This window comes from Alosa pseudoharengus, unplaced genomic scaffold, assembly GCF_046254945.1.
Source record: "Alosa pseudoharengus isolate Yale_2024_CS ecotype anadromous, Long Island Sound unplaced genomic scaffold, YU_APseudo_1.1 YU_APseudo_1.1_scf_14, whole genome shotgun sequence".
Taxonomy (NCBI): domain Eukaryota; kingdom Metazoa; phylum Chordata; class Actinopteri; order Clupeiformes; family Clupeidae; genus Alosa; species Alosa pseudoharengus.
In genome coordinates, this window is record NW_027468609.1 from 9,715,323 (window position 1) to 9,736,965 (window position 21,643).

The window sequence follows — 21,643 nt, forward strand, 5'->3', positions numbered from 1 at the left end:
TGTGATGTCATGTGCTAAATGCAAAAGAATTACAAATAAATAATATATTCTCTAGGCTGATAAATGTACTTCAAGAAAGAAATATGATTTATTAAGATTTATTCCTTTTCTCCATTTTCCATGCATTCATTAGTTGTGTTTTGTGTTTGTTGGGGGGGGGGGGGTGGCGGGTGTTGTTTCTCATTGTGATTGTGAAACATCTGAAGAGCAATGTTCTTTGGCCTGCTGGGTTGTTTGTCCTATTTTGATTGCTACATGAATCATTTGCATACAATCTTCAGTTCTGTGTGAAGGTGGAATGGTGGAATGTATTGAGGGTGGCACTGTGTACATCTCACACACATAGCACAAGTAGCACCTAGTTACCAACAAAAAATGAGAGTCAGTCCCCTTCCTGGTCACATAGATCTCACATCACAGTGGCTGTGACATGACTGGCTGCTTGGCCTCTGTTCACACCAGAGCTCTGAGTGGTCGGCGGCTGACCACCATTCCATCACACATGGCGTTTTGGATGGCCTGCTGCTGCCAGAAATAACAAGCGTGATAAACGGTTACTGACAAAAACACTTTACATCTGACAGAGATGCAAATTCTTCTGCCTAGTTTAGTGTTCAAATCCCAAAAGCTTTTTACTCTTTTCATAGCAAATGTGTTTTATATTCCCATAGGCCGCAGTGAGAGGCAGACGATATTGTATCAAAAGCCCCCTTTTGAAATGTTAAAAGTCAGTTCGGGCTCAGAGAGCAGTATGGAGATGTGATGTTTGATGCTACTTAATTCATTGTTTGGCATAAATTTTAGTTTTATTGTAACTCATAGATCTGCACATTACCATTGCATTAAAACACTTTCTTAAAAGTGGTAATTCAACGATCTATTTAAAATGTTTCAACACTCACATCTTAAATAATTACTCTTAAAATAAGTCATCTTGGTATGTATATACAACACATGATCCTGTACTTTGTCAGTAGCACTGTCATGTGTACCTTAATATTGTCCTTCATTTTTCGCCGTGGGATCTTAGAAGCCAACATTCAGGGACTAGCCGTGGCTGTGGCCAAGTCTTTATTGTTAAACCCCCTCCTGTGCTGATACACTCAAGGCAAGAAAGCAATCTGCCTTTTAAATATTTATTTTATAGTCTCTCAGAACGCAGCCTTGTAAATACATCCCATTTCTTGATCCTCATGTCATGTTGTGTACAGTATGTTGCTATGCTCTCGTGTTGTTTTGTTTAACCCTCAGGTCATGTGATGCAAATGCCTTCCAGGGCTACGCTGACTGGCTGAATCTCCTTTGTCTATTAGATTACGGAGAGCGTTTCCAGGAGAAAATATCTCAGAGTCTCTGTCATGTAAAGTTATTTATGGCAGCATAGTGATAAGCTGTTTTTCATCTGCTATCTTATACTCTGTCCCAGCCGACTGTCTTACTGCAATTATAGTAATGTGGAGCAAAGAAAGACTGACAGAATGTCTAATGTCTGCACAACAAGAATAATGTACACAGTCTACAGGTCCATACTGTCATTACAGGTTACATGATACACATGTTTCAGGTATGAACGTACACACGCACGCACACACACACACACACACACACACACACACACACACACACACACACACACACACACACACACACACACACACACGCACACACACATGAAAGAAAAGGAAAATGTAGGTTTTAATGAGATGTCCTTGTTGCTGTCCTACCCACAACAGGTCAACAGGACAAGTTTTAAGTGGTGAAATACATATTTGAATATTTACAATAAAAGTTTTACAATGTTTAGATAAAATTGTTGCAAATCAGTAAATATCTCTGTATAACGTAAAAAATACATTTTTTTGAACAGGGTTACTGATTACAGCTTTGAACATGATTACTTTTGACATTTTCGGTTTCATAATCATATTTTGGTGTACACCATCACAGGTAGCAGTGATATAGTCCAAGCAGTCCAGACTCAGTTCCTGATGACAGTAGCATAGGTAATTATCAGATAATTTCCCCATCAATCCCCAGAAGAAACAAGCAATCAGCGTGGAGATTAGATTTCATATTAATAGGTGAGTCAGCGGAGGAGCTAATTTAGCCATAAATTTGCCATTACCTCTGTCTGGATGATGGATTGTCCTTCGTGCTCAAACAGAGGGGTGAGCATTGCTGTTTGATGGCACAGTTGCTATCATCCAATTTTTCTAAAAGGTGCAAGAAAGGCCCAGCATGTGCAGGAGTTATTATAGGGCTGCCATGTGATATATTCAGCAGTGGCAGCACACCCTGGTGTGTCAGGTGCAGAGAAGGAGAGAGATTTACGGTGATGTTCATCTGGAGTTCTGCATTGGGTGAGAAATGCTAGGCTTCCTCAGCACTTTCTGTCTTCAAAGGACACACAGTGATTCCAACAGTCAGCAACTTGGAAACAACTACAGGACTCTAGCTCAGAGCTGTCACATTCCTTATTCAAAGAAAGCCTTGTACCGATCACACACACACACACACACACACACACACACACATATACACACGTACGCACGCACACACATTCCCAACCATTTGTTCTTTTAGTGTCACTAGCTTTCTCTGTCTCATGCACACACACACACACACACACACACACACACACACACACACACACACAGTAAAGGTTTTGTTTTGTTGTTTCGGATTCATCATCTTGGTTTATCATGAAATGTTGACAAAGCAACAGTTTTAGTACTCAAAACAGGAAATGGATTTGACTAATTTCTTATTTGTATTCACTTGTTGGTTGTGTATATTGTGCCTTGTGCATCACTTGTGTATGATTACAAACTGATGAGTCAACAGTTGGACTTCCTTCTCATCCCAAAGTGGATCGCAATTCCCCAAAGGCCCAATTTTCCTCCTCAGTGAACTAAAATATTCATATGTTTTTTTCTCCAGTGGGGTGTTTCCTACAACATTATATAACACTTCACATACAACACCAGCAAAATGCCATTCGACAAGAACAATAAAATCTCATTGAATTACAGTAATAAACATTTCTATTTATTAGCTCGCATGACCTGACATGTTGGTTGAGATTTAGGCCACCTTGGTGATGCTGTGTTCCTGTCTGTGCGGCTCTTGAGTGGATCCTGCTCCGAACAGCTGTGCTAATCGCCCATGAGAGCACGGAGTTCACGACTGCTCATTTCCCCTCTCCCTCGCCTGGCTGGCCTCCCCGGGCCAATGGCAAAGCTGAGCATCAGCCGCACAAAACAAATCGGAGTAATAGATGTTGATTAGGGGTGCTCACAGCCAACGATTGCTCCACACCCAGCGGCGGCCGAGCACTAGAGAGGACTAGGGAGGACTAGGGAGAGTTGGCACAAGGGAAGACAAGGGAAGACGTTGAGTAGGAGGGAGAGAGAGAGAGAATGAGAGAGAGAGGGAGGGAGAGAGAGAGGGAGGGAGAGAGAAATAGAGGAAAACGTGCACTGACACAGAGAGAGAAGTTTAGCTCGCTCTGCGTGACTGTGAGCCTCTGAAGCATGAAGGGTATGTTGTCAGGATGTTCCACGGCAGTCCACTGATCCATCGCTGTGTGCTGCCTGAGGTACTTCATGTGGTAACCTCCCCTCCATCCTTCTGTCTTTTATGCCCCCTCCCTCTCATCTCTCTCTCTCTCTCTCTCATCTCTCTCTCTCTCTCTCTCTCATCTCTCTCTCTCATCTCTCCTCTCTCTCTCTCTCTCTCTCTCTCTCTACAGAATGATTCCTGGGGTAAGCAGTACTCCTATGCCCTCTTCAAAGCCATGAGCCACATGCTGTGCATCGGGTACGGTGCCCGGGCGCCCGTCAGCATGTCAGATCTGTGGATCACCATGCTCAGCATGATCGTGGGCGCCACCTGCTACGCCATGTTCGTGGGCCACGCCACTGCCCTCATCCAGTCTCTGGACTCCTCCCGACGCCAGTACCAGGAGAAGGTAAGACAGGCCTCACACACGTGCCCACATGGACAGGGCTAGATGGATAAACAGGTCACATGAACAGCCATTGGAACAATGCCAACAGACCTGAGGATTATGTTAGTTAGGTAATCAGTTCCTGATATTATAAACAAAAGAACTGTGTATTCATCGATGCAAGTGCAAAACTTTCTCTCGATTTGAGAAGTGTTTCTCACACTGTGTAGCTGATTCACTGACATGGTATCATTTCATGTTGTAATCAAAGACCTTTGTAGGCCTCCTCTCCTGCTGACACATTATGACAGTATAGATTATAATGCTGTTCTACAGGCCTCAAAGCTGATGAGGCTAGATTATACTGCTTGTACAGTCTGAGCCTGAATTAGAGGCTTAAATACTCGTGCTTATTGAGGTTTCTTCAATGTATTGTTCTTGGTCCAAGTCATTTAGATGATTGACATAGTATAGATCCTGGAAAGAAACAGAGCCAGATGGAGATGGGGATTTAATTGGCAAACCCTGTGTGTATGTACAGTCAGTACAGTCCATAGTTAATTAGTCTTTTCAGAGTTATGATGCATCCACCACAGTTTAATGACAGCTTACCCACTGATTCCATGCACAGTCTCAAGAGAGGCATTTGGAGTGTGATGTGTTGGTGCAAATAAGCCCCATGATGCACAGCAGCCCAGACCAGGGCCAGAACATAATCCATTCACTTTGACAGCACCCACACATGCTGGTGTGAAATAAACAGCCTATGCTCCCGCTAAATCAAACCGCTTTGCACCAGTTGCAAATGAATATTTGAGAAAACAGTTCAATAGATTATGTCTGTTTTTCGGGTGCGCGAAAAGTTCACAAAATGTGAAGCAAAGAGTGAAACTGCGGAAGACTGGATGCTGTGAGCTGGTGAAGTAGCTCCAACACCGGAGTGAGGAGAGGAGGAGTGCACTGCACAGCGCACATCAATTAGCCTGTCAGAGGCAGCGTGTTCCTCCTTATCTCCAGCGTCCACAGAGCCCATGTCACCTTGAAAGTGACAATGACAAGGCAGCCGCAAATGGACGAGGCGTTACGTTAATTTACATCCAATGGCTCCCGCATTAGTGGCTATCGTTCATTTAAATATGATGTTGTGACCTTGCTGAGACAGGCATTGGTCAAGCAAGCTGGACCCCCAACATGTTCTGTATTTATGTCGCATTGTTGCTAATTTGTTGTTGGTAGTGTGTCTGTGGTAATGAGTTTAGCACAGAGCATTCAAATTAGTGGCCTTCAGAACACATGAGACCAATGCAATACGTTTTTTCTGTGCCAGGTTCTGTCCTGTTTTAAGCCTCAGGCCCATGAGGAGCTCTGCACAGTCAAAGCCATTTGCTTCAGAGTCACACAATCATGTTTTCCAACCTCCCTAATCCCCCTGACAACACAAACACTATGGCAACTGGCGAAGAGGCTGTCCCAATGGTGGAATGGGACTCCTCTGCCACTGAATGGGGGAGGTTGGGGAGATAACGGTGGCACACATGTGTGCTCTGAAAGAGCCCGCTCACGCACTCCCTCCTAATGACTGTGGAGGAGCGGCGCGGTGCAGTGGCGTCACGCACGCACGGGCATTATCTCTCATCGCTTTCCCCCCGTCGAGTGGAGCAGCTCTGATCCCAGATCAAAAACGGGCGATGAACCCGTTTCAGATCAGCCCCCTAGGGGGAACAACAGCTCAGCTCAGCTAGAGAGAGAGAGAGAGAGAGAGAGAGAGAGAGAGAGAGAGAGAGAGAGAGAGAGAGAGAGAGAGAGAGCCATGTGACTGAGGAGACTTTGGAGAGCGAGCAGCACATACTCAGCTCTCTCCCCTGAAGTCAGCCTGGCTGCAGGTGTGGCTCCTGTGCCTGAGGCAGGTACTGAGTCCCAGTGGCCCACGCTCTGAGTGAGTGAAGGATACACACACACACACACACACACACACACATACACACACACACACACACACTCACACATACACACACACACACACGCACACACACACACTCTCTCACACACACACACACATACACACACACATACACACACACACACACACACACATACACACACACACACATATATATATATATGAAATATTTGAACATGTGCAGCCGCCACCGTGCTGCAGAGATGCAATTAAGAAGCATGCTCTAGCCGAGCACTCTGAGCACTGTCCCTCAGCTAAGATTAGGCCATTTTGTCCTATTGCTCTGGTTGATATCTCATTACCGAGCAGCTCCATCAACACATCAGATAATTGTTTTGTGTTGTGTAGCACTGATTCTCCAAAGGGACAGGGATAATGTAATGTTATTCCATGACAACGTATAGTTATGGCTGCGTCCGAAGATATCCGTCTGCTAATATCGCAGCTATCAGAGGGCGGGAGTGTCTAACCAAGTTTCCAATTTCAAAACACGTGGTGCCAAAGCAAACCAGCCTATGACCTTACACCCTGGAATAGCTTTCATTTGCTTTTATTGCAAAATAGGACATCAGCATCTTGCTCAGCCAGGTAAAGGCCCTGTTATTTCCCTCCGCTTGAATGACTGTTGTGGAAATTGTGTTAAACAAAGTGCTTTTGGCAGCAGTGGTGTATTTTATCTTCCTGTGAGTCAGAAAGCAGGGGTAGGCTGGTCTGTTTTCACCTGATGTCCACCTGGGGAGGATGAAGCTCCGCTGGCCGATTGGTTCTGACATCTAATATAAACCTGCCTCTCCTCAGAAGCACTTCTAATATGATCGCCGATCATATGTGAGGGGAAATAATTGGAAAGGGGTGAAAATAAGCTCCCTCTCCTTTTACCGTCGTCTTCTCAAGCTGTTATGTACGTTTCTCGCAGCTTCTTTTGCCTGTTGAAATTACATAAAGGAGCCTTAATGTTGTTCAATGCCTTCGACCATTTTACTTCTGCAAGGATGCCAGGTTAATTTGATGTCACCTCTCTGTGAAGAGGACCTATTTCTGGGGAACCACAGCAGCATCTTGCATGCACAGAGTACATAGTGGACTTAATTAGACTTCATCAGCTGAGCCCTCTGGATCCCTGTGAATCACAACACACTCATCACTGATGCAAGTGCTTTCATACGCCCGCAAGGAGTCCTGCACCACTGTCTGGAGGAACACACACACACACACACACACACACACACACACACACACACACACACACACACATATAGTACATGCATAGATCCATGGAAACAGCACTGAAACAGTAGATTTGATTAGGTCTTGTGAATACCTGACTTTGTTTGTGGAACATATTTAGAGACTTCATTTATATAACATGTTTACTATTAACATAAAATAGCCATTATTGCCTTTACAGTGAAGTAGGCTGCAATAGTAATACGTTTTATATGCATATACCTTGCTAAAATACCACTAAAGTGCCATGTAGTCATGAGAAAATCCACTGGCGTTGGAAGAGAAGAGTCTTTCTGTGTCCCCAACTTCAGCTCACACACCAGAATGACACAGGATTTCATTGGAAATCCATGTAGAGGCATTCACTATGTGCATATACAAGCAAGTGTTCACACAAGCTTATGTAGATGGGATGCAGAATGTCAAGATGCAAGGTGCAGGAAACACAAATGCACTCAGATTCATTGGTGCATGCGCACGCGCATACACACACACACACACACACACACACACACACACACACACACTCACAAACACAAATAGAAGAGTGAGTGATACAGGAGACTTGTTAATAATTCAGAGAGTGTGGCCCTTTTTAGCTTAGTCTCTAAATGGCACACTACTCTATACCATACACACAGGACTGCACCAGGGTGATGCTGTGTCAAATTTTCCTGAAACAATTTAACCCCCTTCCTGTGGGAGTAGCGTGGTGGCTGTGAGTAAAATCTTGATGGAAATGGCTCACTGCAGTGAATGAAGAGGGATTAGTTGGGGCTGTGGGTGTCTGTTAGTGTGTGTGTGTGTTTGTGTGTGTGTGTGTGTGTGTGTGTGTGTGTGTGTGTGTGTGTGTGATGCCATGACCTACAGTGACCCAGCCATACTCCCTGCCAAAGTGATCATCATCTACATATCAAAGTTGAAATTCAATTGCCTTTAAACTAAAGGAGAAGAGTGTGGGCTTTTATTGTGTACACAGTGTAAATGAATTTGCCTCAAACAAAACGGCCTGCCTTATCACCCCGCTGCAGCTGTGCCTCAATCAGTTAGGAGCACATTTGCTTTTCCTGGCTGTGCGCTCAGTCGGGCCAAATTATTATTTGCTGGTCTGCTCTTGTGCAATTTTGGCCGAGGGGGCCGGTCACTGTCACCGGGGAGCTGACTGGCACCTCTGATTGCACCTAGAGAGCCGGAGATGGACCGCCGTGGACGGCGTGAGACAGAGCGCGACAGTGAGAGACACCCCCCTAAAACCCTGGCGCTCTTGACGGCCGCCATTCTATACGTGCTGGAGATTGCCTTCGCTGGCCGCCGGCCTCCCCTGGCCGCCCAGCAGCGCCGCGCTTGATTACTGTAGAATGGACGAGGTCCAAAACATTTGTTCTTGTTCTTCTTTTTTCCACTGCGCAAAGTGTGTGTGTCTCAGCAAAGTCTGGAGCCCAGTCTGGTGTTCAGGCTCCCTGCCAAGCCCTCACATAAATCAGAGGTCTTTGCTAAGTCTGACACAGCCCATATTTATTTGCCTGCTAGCGTGACATGCTGATGCCACTGTTTAATGAAATATGCAAGAGGTGTGTCCCTTCTTCAGACACACTGAGTAGCAACGGGTCACCTGTGCGTCTTGCTCCGTGTCTGGAGTGCTAACGTATCACATCGCCCAGTCAGGTCCGGACAGTGTTCTTCACACCGAGGCATCCAACCAGATGACACCGCGGAACCTCCCAGACAAGTCCTAAGTGTGTCTTTGAAGCCTGCTTCACTCTGCAGTGCTCCCTCTTCACCTTTCCGCGGCTTTAAATAGCCAGTCAGTCATTCCAGTCCAAATGGGCTGATTGTAATTCTTTCAGACATGGCTAATTTTTCAGGAGCACCAGACTAATGGTCTGCTGCTTAGAAGAGAGTGAGAGGGCATCTGTCACATTTAGCTCCTATTGTTTTGGCTGCCAGGATTGAGCACTCAGACAGACTTGCCGATTTAAGCCCCTTGCATTAAGATGTGGGTCCAGATGCTAGATATTTATTTATTTATTTGTTTATTTTAATGTTTACAAATCCTCTGCCTTAAAAGCAGCTGCACAAACCACAGGCATTTTTCCATACTTCCACAAGAAACAATTTCCTAGAAGGGTCTTGAGGCAAAATTATGCAAAGCGTGCATCTAAGAGCAATGGGTAGTAAAGGATAGCTAGTCTGTTGCTAAGCAGACAGTGAGTGTGCATGAGCTGTCATAAGCGATGTCTAAGGCAGGTTTGTCAGCCGCTTGGCCTGCAGTCATGAGACATCATTGAGCCCCAGTGTGAGGGCAGACTGCAACACATCCTGTGAATCACAGGTCCCTCTGCAGGGCTGAGTGACAGTGGTTGGGGTGGCGATGGTTTTGGGGGGGGGGGGGGTGCCGAGGTTGTGATAGGCCCGCAGATGGTGATGTTATCGGAGTTGCCAGCTGGTGTCAGCGGAAAAGCCTGTGGCCATACCTGCATGCACACCTGCGCCCTCACCTGCCACCTGCTTTGCTAGTTAAAGCACATGGCAATGGCTACGTGTGTTTCTCTGTCTGTGTGCAGCTGGAAAAGTGTGTATATTTGCCTGACTGAATGTGTTTGCATATATGGCCATACAAGAGAATTGTGTTCATGTAAGAAGATGGTAACAAAGTGGTGATGTGGAAAGGCCAAAGTCCCAGAAATATGAGTGTGAGATAGTTTTGTATCCATTACAATAGATATATCAAAATATCATACCAAGGGCAGAGAGAATACATGCCAGGGATTCATTTCCTTTGAAATGTCACGCCAGCCCCAGTCTTATTGGTTCCATTTCAATTTTGAATGATGATCTGTCATATGCTTTATATTCTATAATATTCTATAATTCTATAATGTTCCAAAACATTCTATAATGTTTCTCACTCACTGCTCTGCACTGCCTTATTGTATGTTTACAGTATAAGCAAGTGGAGCAGTACATGTCCTTCCATAAGCTTCCTGCAGACATGCGGCAGAAGATCCATGACTACTATGAACATCGTTACCAGGGCAAGATCTTCGATGAGGACAACATCCTCAACGAGCTCAATGACCCCCTTAAAGAGGTGAGTCCCCAAGGACGCCCGCACCGCAGACTCTTAGCACCAGACGTTCACACCTCGGAGCTTTCTCGCCATCGATTTGTTTGAAATTAATCCATCGATACCCTCGCCGACGACGCAGATTAGGTCCTTTACATGGTGCCTGATTATTGATATTTTGGTATGGGAAAAATGTCTGGAATCTGATAGGAGCAGAGAGTCATGGGTAATTTGAAGCATGCCCTCTGTCGGGGGAACACTTTTGAGCGGACTTTATGAGAAGGGCCACCGCTCTAAGTATCAATTACCCTTACGTCAAATCAGTTTTTTGATGTGTTTAGAAAATAGACTACACATATTGATGTGTTGGTCAGAGCATGGTAGAGCACGCCTTCCACAGTGAAAAACATTAGCCTGTCCATCAGACTGAGGTTGCCGGTGCTGTGATTAAAAGTACAAAATGCACGCTGAATGTATAAGTAGTTTAGACCTCTTTGGTCAAGCAGAGCTCTGTAGAGAAGTGCTCATTACAATGCAGGAGGGATTTATAATGCAGCAAAATGCATCAAGGCCTTGCAGTTGGAGTACAATTTGGGTAGCTTTAAAGCAAGGCAATGCTAAGCTCCCATCCTTAAACGATAGATAGCTTGTCTCTTTGTAATGGTGCACACTGTAAATCCTCTGGGTAATTGGGCCCTGAACAGAAAGAAAAATGATCAGAGCAGGAAAAAGAGCTGTGCACCACATAGGCACGTACAGGAGCTTGAAGCCCATCCCAGTGCAAGACAGGCGTAGGCATGGGATGCAGATGCGTGTGATGCTTATCAAATAACATGGCAGCCCATAACTCTGCCAGCTCTGATATAACAAGACAGAATGAGCCCAAGTGATGATGCTGCAAGGTGAGAGAACACTTAATGCTTCATCGCTGCAACACTTTTTTTTCTTTTTCTTTTTTCTTTTTTTGCAGCTGGTCACTGCTGCTATTTTTATGAATGTTGCCCGATGACAAATAGTCTTTAAATAGATAGAGTAGAAAGCTTGTTTCCCCCTGGTGAAGCCGCGAGCAGGAGGATGCTGGGATCTAATTCATTATTTGGAGGGCTGGGATTGGGGTCTGGGGCCTATCGGCTCGGGATGCACACAGTGGTACCTCTGTGTGCTTATGCTGCTGTTAACAAACAATGCTCTCCACAACACACACGCGCACACACACACACACACACACACACACACACACACACACACACACGCAGACCCCCTCAGGAGGAGCAACAAACAAGACTAGAAAAGCGCTCCTGGAGCTAAGACACACTTCCTCATCCTCATCCCCAGGAAATTAAGAGACTGCTTAGTAAACAAGCCTCTCCTCTCATGTCGGCTTAAAGGTAGACTCAGCAAGACAACTTCATTATTCACAACAACTGTCTGGCTGCTGCCAAGGCAGGTATCAAATGTATCAAGACATGGCAGTAGTGGCGATAAGGCCTTTGGTTGTTTGTTGTCTGCTAGAAGTGGGCAATTTGAAAAGGGATATTACAGTCAACTTTTTAAGAGCCGAATCGATTTTAGATTACAATATTGCATTAGTGAGGTAAAACATTGCAACGATATGACTTTATTTTTGTACTTTTGCTCATAGGAAATTGTTAATTTCAACTGCCGTAAGCTGGTGGCCACCATGCCCCTGTTTGCCAACGCCGATCCCAACTTCGTGACGGGCATGCTGAGCAAACTCAAGTTTGAAGTCTTCCAGCCCAACGACTACATTATCCGCGAGGGCACCGTGGGGAAGAAGATGTACTTTATCCAGCACGGCGTCGCCAGTGTCATCACGAAAGTCAGCAAGGAGATGAAGCTCACCGACGGCTCCTATTTTGGAGGTCAGTGTGTGTGGCCATGACGGTGTGCTGAGTGTGTCATTAGAAAAAAAGAGCAGAATGCTAATTTCCTGTTCATTTGCCATGCTAATCTTCAAAAACTGATGAAGAATATAAATTAATACATGGCCCCGTTGATGATATGTTTGTTCAATTTTGCATCAGTCCATGAAATACAGTAAGCATCTCCTTTGGTGTTGTAGTTTAGAGTGTGTTGAATGATTTATGTGAAAATCTAGGGCTCATGGATGAAATACTAAAGTGTTATGGGTAATGTTGTTAAGTGATGGTTTCTGCAAACTTTAGACGGTCTTTCAGGTTAAGAGGTTATCTATAGGCATCTACAAATAGGTATTTTGCGCCCTTGAGGTTTCCATCCCTCTGTAAACACACTTTAGATGTTCCACTGATTCCCTCGGTGAGTCACTTGAATCTGGAGGTCAGTTGAGAGGTAAACAGTGTCTGGTCCTGGTGGAGCTCAGTCTGCTACGTTCCACGGCATTCTAGAAGTTCTGTCAGAGTGGTGACAGACTCTCATCGGGCACTTTCCTGTCCTGGAAATGGGTTTGCGTTCACAAGCTCTTACATAATGTTCATCTGTTCAGGCAGAAGGGACCAAGCAGAAGATCAACTTTCCCAGAGGACAGGCAGAGGTTATCATGGCACTGAATGTTGAATAAATGTTCCTTTCGCGTAATTGAGGGAGTAATTCCCACTCTCTAGCAAACATGGCCTGACATTAAATATTAATCCATCAATCCGTTTAAAACGAAGCTGTTTACCCTACCTTATTCGTTTATTTATTTATTTGGCCTTCGTTTCCCCTTTCTGTGTAATGGGACTACGTGACATAGTGTAATGTTTTATATTGTCTTCGCCGTGAATTTTTTATTTCAAATGAGATCATTTTCCACGGAAAGAGTTCTAAGAATAGTGACAGATTGTGTGCAATTTCAGGAACCATTTCTGTTACTTCTAAGCCCAGACTTTTAAAAGATACTTATCCCTCTTTGCCAGAACTAAAAAGCTAAAGCTTGGTCCACAAAGGAGTTTTGATTGATTTTTAATGTTTCGCCCAAAGCTTTCCCTTTCATTTCTCAAATGAAAAATTAAATGTTGACACAATGTGATGATTCCTTGGATAAGTATTATTATGTTTCATTATATAATAACGTGTTACTGCAAACATGCTATTATTGAGGTGAACTGTGAGAGTTTGCCAGCCCATCTCAATAATATAATTTGCATTGAACCTATAACATAATTAATAAAAATAATGAGCCTCCTCTAAAATCAATCAAATATTTTTTGTTCATGAATTAAAATGTTCAGTTGAGGTCTTGAAAGAGTAAATGGAGTAAGATTCTTAGACAAAGTCATTACAACAAAAACATTAACGTGTCAGGATTTAACTGTCAGGTTAGTCTTCAAGTCCATGAGATGATCTGTGATCAGATCTGTGATCAGATCAGGTGGCTGACCAACGTCTATGTGTCCGGCTGTAGTTTTTAGCATGCTGTCGGCTGTCCTTATGTTTCATAATGCCGTAATGAAAAAAGGAAATTTAAATCCCTCCCCTAGCCCTCCTTGATAATCCTTTTCCTCCCAGTGTCACGGAGGATGTTGCTGGCCTCTCTGGCATGTTAAGTTCTGATGCCAGCCACCTGCTCCAGTGGGATGCCCATCTGGTGGGGGGATATTTATGCTGCGTGGCATGAGCGTGGCATTAGGAGATCAGTGCTGACTGGGCATCACAGCAGCTGGCCTTGTCAGGAAGTGCATCCTTCTCCTCCACTGAATCATGGGAACTGCTGTTAGGCTAAAGAGATCGAGCAAACTCTAGCGATGGCTGCTTTCCCCAAATGCCGTTCGTTCCAGTTGCATAATGAGACACTATCAAAGAATTCCCTTCTAAGAATTTCTACATTTGAACTAAAGTGGCTCAGAGACGCATGCAAGCCCATAGACAAGAACTCAATCAACAACTCCCAAAAGCAACTCCCAAAAGTAATTGAGTGTTGTCTGGCTACCTCTGTCATGTGAAACAACTCTTTCCCAAGTCCAGTTGAAAGCAGGCCAGGCAGTAAGGCCAGTGGGGAAGTGTGGTGGTGGCTGTGTTTCGACACAGATCTGCACAGGAAGCACATGGGCTCATGGCTGGTTACCCACACTGCCCTGCGGTGAACAGCCCCGCTGGACGACATGTGTGAAAGCGCTGGTCGTCACACCAGCAAGCCTGGCTGCCTCCTCCAGCCCCCCTCGACCCACCCACCCCTTTCCGCTGCGGACGACCTGATGGGCCGTTGGAGTCGTATGGTTGTAAGAGGTTGTGAGGGCAGCCAGCAGTGTGTTAGGAAGTGTGCACGTGTCTCTGCTTGATTTCTCTCATTGCTATCACAACACACACATTTCTCACACAGTAATGTGCAAGTGTATATTGTCTGTGTCGGAGTGTGTGTGTGTATATTTGACAGCACAGGTTTTCACGTTGTGCTTTTCTTCATTACGTAAATCCATGCGGCTACCTTGTTCACACCTCCAGCTGGAGTGTGCTTTCCAGGCGTCCAGCAGGCCAGCCTTTTGGCAGCGCTGCACACCAGAACTTGAGCTGTGAATGTCAAGGGCATCGGTCCTCAAACGGCCATTTAATGCCATGTTTTATTCAGCCTCCGGGACACACGCGCCGTTATGAGGAAGATAAAACTGACAACGTCTGTCGTTATTGGCAGAGGTGGCCAAATTGGATATTCACAATTTTCACGACACATGGTGTCGCACAATAGCACAAGGCAGGAGGCCATTTCGCTAGAAAGCTTCACAGCAGATAATGTAACAACCAGTCATTTGGGAATCATTTTAGGTCTACTATTATATATTGAATAAATCAAGGCTGTAACAATAATTATTGTTAAAGCTTTGATTTATTCAATATATTATTTTGGATTTAGTAGCTTGTACAGTATGCTACTGTGACCTTGAATTTCCCCTAGGGATCAATAAAGTATCTATCTATCTATCTATCTATCTACAGTATCTATGTAAACTAGTAGGAAAAGGACCTCGTCCATTAACGGTAAGCATTTGGCTGGTATGGTGGGAGTGGTGATGTGAATGGAAGAATAAATTATTTGTGAGTTAATCAGCAACACGCCCCAGTACAGTAGATGCGCTACTGAGCTGAGCTCGCTGCTGTAGTCTGTTCTGACCACCTACAAAAGAAGTATTGGGGTGCAACGCTTCCTTGATTGCACTTCATGTATGATCATTAGTGCTGCCAGCTCAGCACAAGCCAGTTTAGTTTGGAGGAGTCATTAGCCACCGAGCCATTTGACGAATGGGGTGTGGGAGCTAGCGGCGACAGCGCACACGTTGGCTGCGTAGCCGAGGGCTCATTCACATGGGTGTCCTGCTGGCCTTGCACCCCCAGCTGTCCGGCCCTGTGTCCACGTTCCACGCTCATTTGGGTAGCGATCAGTCTGGACTGTGTGTGAGTCTTCCATTTGCTCCCGTGGGTGATGATGATGATAATGGCCATTTCTCGTCTTCATTTCCACTTTTTGTGTGTGTGTGTGTGTGTGTGTGTGTGTGTGTGTGTGTGTGTGTGTGTGTGTGTGTGTGTTTCCTGCTTTTCGCTCACCCGCAGAGATCTGCCTGCTGACCAAGGGCAGACGCACGGCCAGCGTCCGCGCCGACACCTACTGCCGCCTCTTCTCGCTGTCCGTCGACCACTTCAACGAGGTGCTGGAGGAGTACCCCATGATGCGCCGCGCCTTCGAGACGGTGGCCATCGACCGCCTGGACCGCATCGGTAAGGCCGCGACTCTCCGCCCTCCCAGCTCTTCTGCTAGCTCCCCATACTAATGAGTGCCTTGCCTGTGCCATAACTCATATGTGCTGTGTGTCTGTTCTCCCTCAACGCACTTGTCTGCCATCGTGCTTGCATGCTTGTGTGTATGCTCTCTGTCTCTACCTCTCTATTCTCCTCTCTCCTCATCCGGATTAACATTAACCCTGTGATCTTACGATCCAATAATGATTGAAGAAAATGTTGCATAAACCCAAATTTGTTGTCATGGTGTTTTTAAAAAAAAAAAAAAAAAAAAAAGACAAAAAAAGAAGAACAAAGTGCATGTGGCTGTCTGGGAGGGGTTCAGGTCACCCCGGAGGGTTTGGGTTTTGGAGTCGACCCCCGCCTGGACTGAAGGCGAGTGGACGGAAGCTTGTTTCATCTGCATGTGCCTCCGTTCCATTCCCCTGCAAACCTGGGTATGAGCAGCACCCCACCCCCACCCACATGGGGGCCAGCTGGAGCTCTGACATCCCACTGCCAGGGGCCCCTAAGGATCCGCCTGGCTGCTCTAGACACACAATGCCAGTCCTTCAGAAAGTCTCCCTATGTGTTGTACCAGACATACTTAGTGTTCCCTTAACTGCTTTCTGCTTACTTCTGTTTGGCCACGCAGAGATGTTAATCAGTCAGAGTTTTCTTTTCTATCGTTTCTGATTTGTTTTCAGAGGGGCACGCATATAAATGCTCAGCAAAGGCCAGATTTCCAGATTCCTCAGTACTTGTTTTGTTCCTTTTGTAGGAGATGAAACAAGTCTGAAATGGATTATACCGTATTAAAAAGGGATCTGTTGTAGTCACTTTTGTGAGATAATTGAAATATCTTTTGAACCAGCAATCTTTGAACAACTGACCCACTTGAAGCGACTTGATAGGATTAGAGTAGCGAAGGTTAAAAAGAGGAGAAATCAAAAAGTACATTGGTGGGATTTAACCATAAGCCAAGTCATCTTTGTAGCTAAAACATGTCTTCCATTGTGTGTATGTAATCACTGTTCTGGTATGACCGTGATTTGTTTCCAAATAAAGTACTGACAATATTAGTAACAGGTCAGCAAATTCTCTATATTCCAACCCATTTTATTTGATAAACATAGTTTAATAAACTTACATGGTAGTAGAGCTCTGAAGATAGTATTAGGGTGAGGTGACTTGTGAAAGATCAAATGTCATGACATTTGTTATGGATGATATCATCAAATACATCCAGATATAGTGAGACAGAACAGCTCCAGTACTTTATTTGGAAGTAAAGATGTTTGGAAGACATAGACCACTGTGACGTCTTTACTGTGAAGCCTCCATGCTGCACACATGTTGTAGTTCCTTTTCTGTTGTTATTGTCTAAATCTTTTGTCATGTCCTTTGTGGTGAGCCCACCAAAGATGGAACTCCTCAGCTTTATGCCTGGTTGTGTCTTTGCCTCAAACGTTGATTGATATATAGACAGCCAGATAAGCCATAATTGAATATTCTAAGTGAAAGTGCCTATAGTCTTAATTCAGGCTCAGTGCATCATATTTGGAAAAGAATTCAAATGTGAGCATTCAAAACATTCTGAACATATGTGGAACATTGACAGTTATCAATGTTCTGTGCGATTAAATATTTGTCAGTCTTAATTAATTAGTCTGAAGGGTTATTTACAAATTAAACATCCACCAATCAACCCTGACTGACCATAGAGAGACAAAATGGATACTGTACAGAAAAAAATTATGACAACATACTAATATTCCACAGCAGATAACTACTAGATGTAAAACATTGAATTTGCAGTGATGATTTTTGTCGTTTTTTGATGTTTGTTGCAATAGTATTTTTTATAGTGTTTTTCAATAGTTATATCACAATATCTGTCCACATATCCTGGACATTAGTAATCTAAAATATTAAATAATTGTATTATAAAATGTACAAAAACTGTGACCGACAAGTCCAAATTAATTACTAGACATTTGGACTTCGGTCTGAGCAGAAATTGGCCAAGTATATCAGATGAAAGCAATGGGAGATATGGTATGATATTATCTTAGGGTCAAAAAGAGGTGAAATGTCAGAGGACTGGCTCCCACTTAAACTCCATTACTCGTGTGATTTAGGGGATGAAGGCTTCCAAAAATGAGTGCCCTTTAGCCTCCAACTTCCTCCATTTAGCCACTCCAGTAAAGAGCAACAAAGTCACAGATTTACTTGTGACATGTTTATTTTGATTTGTGAGTGATTATTTTACCACACCTCTTCTGAAAATAGAAGGGACTTTGGCAAAATTGGAAATCAAAAGGGGTTTTGTCTCATACAAGGGAAAGACCAAAAATGTCATGATCGGTGCTTGATGTTACGTGACTGTGTACATGGACTGCATTTGGTCACGTGCTTGCGTGGTTCTTCAAAGGAAAGAGAGAGAGAGACAAAAAGGAATGACATTGACAACAGTGACATGTTTGACAATTGATGTATCTATCTCTATCTAAAAATTATTTGACCAGGAGTTCCTCTTGAGATGAGCTCATCTCGTTTTCAAGAGTGTCCTGGCCGACGAATAGGCAACAGGTAAACGCCTCATCCCAATCCGAATTTTCCCACACAAGCAGAATGCTTCACAGGCTGACACAGTTGGGTCACCTCCTGCCCAACTCTCCTCTCACGGACAAGCACCCACATAGATGGGATTTTAACAGAAGTAATTTTTTAATTTTTTTATTACATGGATATATAAAGAAAATTAAGTTGCATGACAAAACAATGATGCCACACAAATTGTGTTGTGCTGAAATGTTTTTCCAAAGTTTAATTAATCTGCGTTGTCTAAATTGTGAATAATGTTAGGTGCATGCCAATTATTATTATAACAGTTCTATAAATGTCTTCTGTGTTAGTATGTTGTACAGTGTGCTATATAATCAATAGGCATCATTTCCATGTAGAGCAAAGTTCAAATGGACTGTTGTGTTTAGTTGGTCACATTTCCATGTTTGTCTGTGTGCGGGGGTTAGGACGGACTGTACGTTAAACTTAGGATCAAGGGGAGGGCTTCTCCCATCTAAAAAACTGAGTTTACACAAGGAAAAGAAAGAAAACAAAAAATCACTAAGTTTTATTGCATGCTATTTTTCAAGCCCCAGATGAGATTGGCGTCAGCCTCATGGCTGTGTTGTTTTTCTAACTCACAAATCAATTTTAGTTGATGCCTTGCCTCTTGTGAATAGTCCAAGTCCAACTGGTCTGAGCAGGTTGTGATGTCCAGGCTCATCAGAAAAGGAGCTAATGGCAGGGGCCAGAGAGCATAGCATTAGACGAATGAGGCATTTATCATCACATGAAGGACTCTTCAAAGAGCTTCACCACGTGAGTGATGCCACTCAATCGCAAAGGAAATTCTGCGTAAGTATTCCGTTAACAAGAAAAAAAAACATGACAGCACTCCTGTGCTGGGAAGGCATGATATAGTCATTGAGGATAAGAGTGCTTGAGGAAGACTCCCAGACTATAGCAGCCCACTGTCCCCAGTGATTTGGAAGGCCCATCCATGCCGCAGGGCCGCATACAGCACCCCTGAGAAAAGCAGCCGACAAGCACATGAATATGCCACAAAGGATTTGACAGATTTTAGATTAAATATGTTTTGTTTTTAAGTTTATTTAAAGTCTTTCTGGATCTACGTTTGGACATGCACCATTTTAAATCTAAACCAAATCCAGCTTTAATACGCTGTGCTTTTATTTAACTCAACAAGAGGATGTAAGGGCCAAAAATTGTTTCGAGTGAAACCCAAAGCTATGTTCAGAATGTTGCTCTCTTTTCCTGCAGTAGAGGACAATGTTTTCATGCTGTTCAGCATTGGAGCTGAAATGATGTCTTCGACTTCACTTGCAGATTGCAGTCTTGTTGTGTGGTTAATATTTTGTGGGTTAAGATGTTCATGCTATGAAACGGTTCTCTTTGACCTTGTCAGAGTATTAATTTAATTCCAATCAACCCCTAACAAAGCAATTTTCATCCCAGTAGGAATTTGGTGACATGAAATCATAGGCCACACTGAATGAAAACGTAACATTGATTTATCTGGCAACTGTCAGAGAAATTTGAATTAGCATTAGGCAATGTCTTGAAGTGGAGTAGTTGCATTTAGATTGTTTAACTTACACGGGTCCCATCCTATCCCTCCCAGCACCAACGACCAGTGCAAATAACATGTTTATGTGTTGTACTTCCATCTACAGAATTTAAACATGTTCCTTACCATGCATCAACCATCTTTACAGATGACGTGTAAGTGTGTAGATGTACTGGACTGTGTTTTGTCCCAGTGGTGGTAGTAAGTATCCCTAGTTTGGTAGGTGTTTTGAGGAGAAAAGGGGCACACATAAGCAGTGTGATTCCTCTTCTTTTTCTCACGTTGTCAGCAAATGAGACATATGGCCCTGGCCTTTTCAGACTGAATAAGCGAGCGATCCGATTCTCACATAGAGAGTGGTCCCAGTTTAAGGAAATCATTTGTCACAATTCATACGCCTGCCAAAAGGCTTTGGCATTGACAAAGTACAGCATGCCTCCAGCGATTATTGCCCCTTTGATTATCCATACAACCAGGCAGTGCTAGAAGTGTGTTGGGGAAATGCAGAGTCATGCCTGGCCTCGACTGCTCAGGGAACTGTGCAGGGAAGCTCGTGTTCTTGTTTATGTATAATTTCATAGTACTGTCTCGAGAGTTGTGACTATGTGCTCCCTCTGTTATTCACCGCAACTCGTCGCCCTTCTTATAGAACCCACAACCCCAGTGTTTATTTACTTGGGAAAGGAAATTCGGCATTCTGTAGCACATACCTTGTCCAGATGAAATTTTAAGAAGAGGTAATTTTTTTTTAGTACTCTCTACAAATTTACTGCGTGTTTTTAGTCACTAATTGCCACTATGCTATTGGCTTGCTCTTATGATACATGTTTTGTATTAGGACACATTAATAGTTCCTCTGATTTATGTTGGCTTCGGCCAAGAGAATCAGAACCTACAAGCTCAGAGGACTAACAGTCCTAACCAATCACTACTCTGATTGCTGAGCCAACAGTTCTGAAAGAATACATTCATACTCTACAATTACTTCATAGTTTACAAGTTCTTCTAATTGAAAAAAGGTGAGAAGAGTTGAAAATGAAGGTGGTTCTACAGTATGTCCTAAGAGGAAATTAATGTCATTTGATCTCTGTCCTCTTTAATTTGTAGAATCTATTCCAGTCATTTATCATTTACAGCAGTAAGTATAGCGTGACATTCCTTCTTTCTATAAAGTATTTACATTTCTGATGTACTGGGACATGCAGCTGAATGCTCAAAGGATTTTGATCCTTCATAAAAACGTATGCAAAATGTCCGCCATCCATAAGCTGGCTGAATGCATAATGCCCATGCCACCTTGAGTAGTGATGGCGGTGTGGCACCAATCATAGACAGCCAGCCCACCAAGGTAAAAGCACCTCCCTTGTCCTCAAGGCTTTAGTGAGGAGATTAATGGCCTGGCGCCAAAGCCTTCAGTGCAGCGCAGTCTTACTCAGTCATTTCCTTCAACAGAAATGTTTCAGCTCAACCGTCAACAAAAGGTCAGCCATCTGCAGAGCAATTCCCAAATCAATCGAAGCGTCACTGTTTTCCCCACCAGTGAGGACAAATGGGACAATTTTAACATAACGTCTCAGACGTTTAGTTAATTATAGA

General features: G+C 43.9%; 1 protein-coding gene across 1 annotated transcript in view; it reads left to right on the plus strand.

The window, feature by feature from the left end:
• hcn1 (hyperpolarization activated cyclic nucleotide-gated potassium channel 1) overlaps positions 1-21,643 on the plus strand; it is a 54,768-nt gene that overhangs the window by 31,039 nt on the left and 2,086 nt on the right. Inside the window, exons 4-7 of the mRNA XM_076283183.1 lie at positions 3,752-3,970; positions 10,081-10,227; positions 11,846-12,086; positions 15,727-15,891. Of these exons, the coding sequence (XP_076139298.1) occupies positions 3,752-3,970; positions 10,081-10,227; positions 11,846-12,086; positions 15,727-15,891 (772 nt within the window). The remainder of the gene's footprint in view (positions 1-3,751; positions 3,971-10,080; positions 10,228-11,845; positions 12,087-15,726; positions 15,892-21,643) is intronic.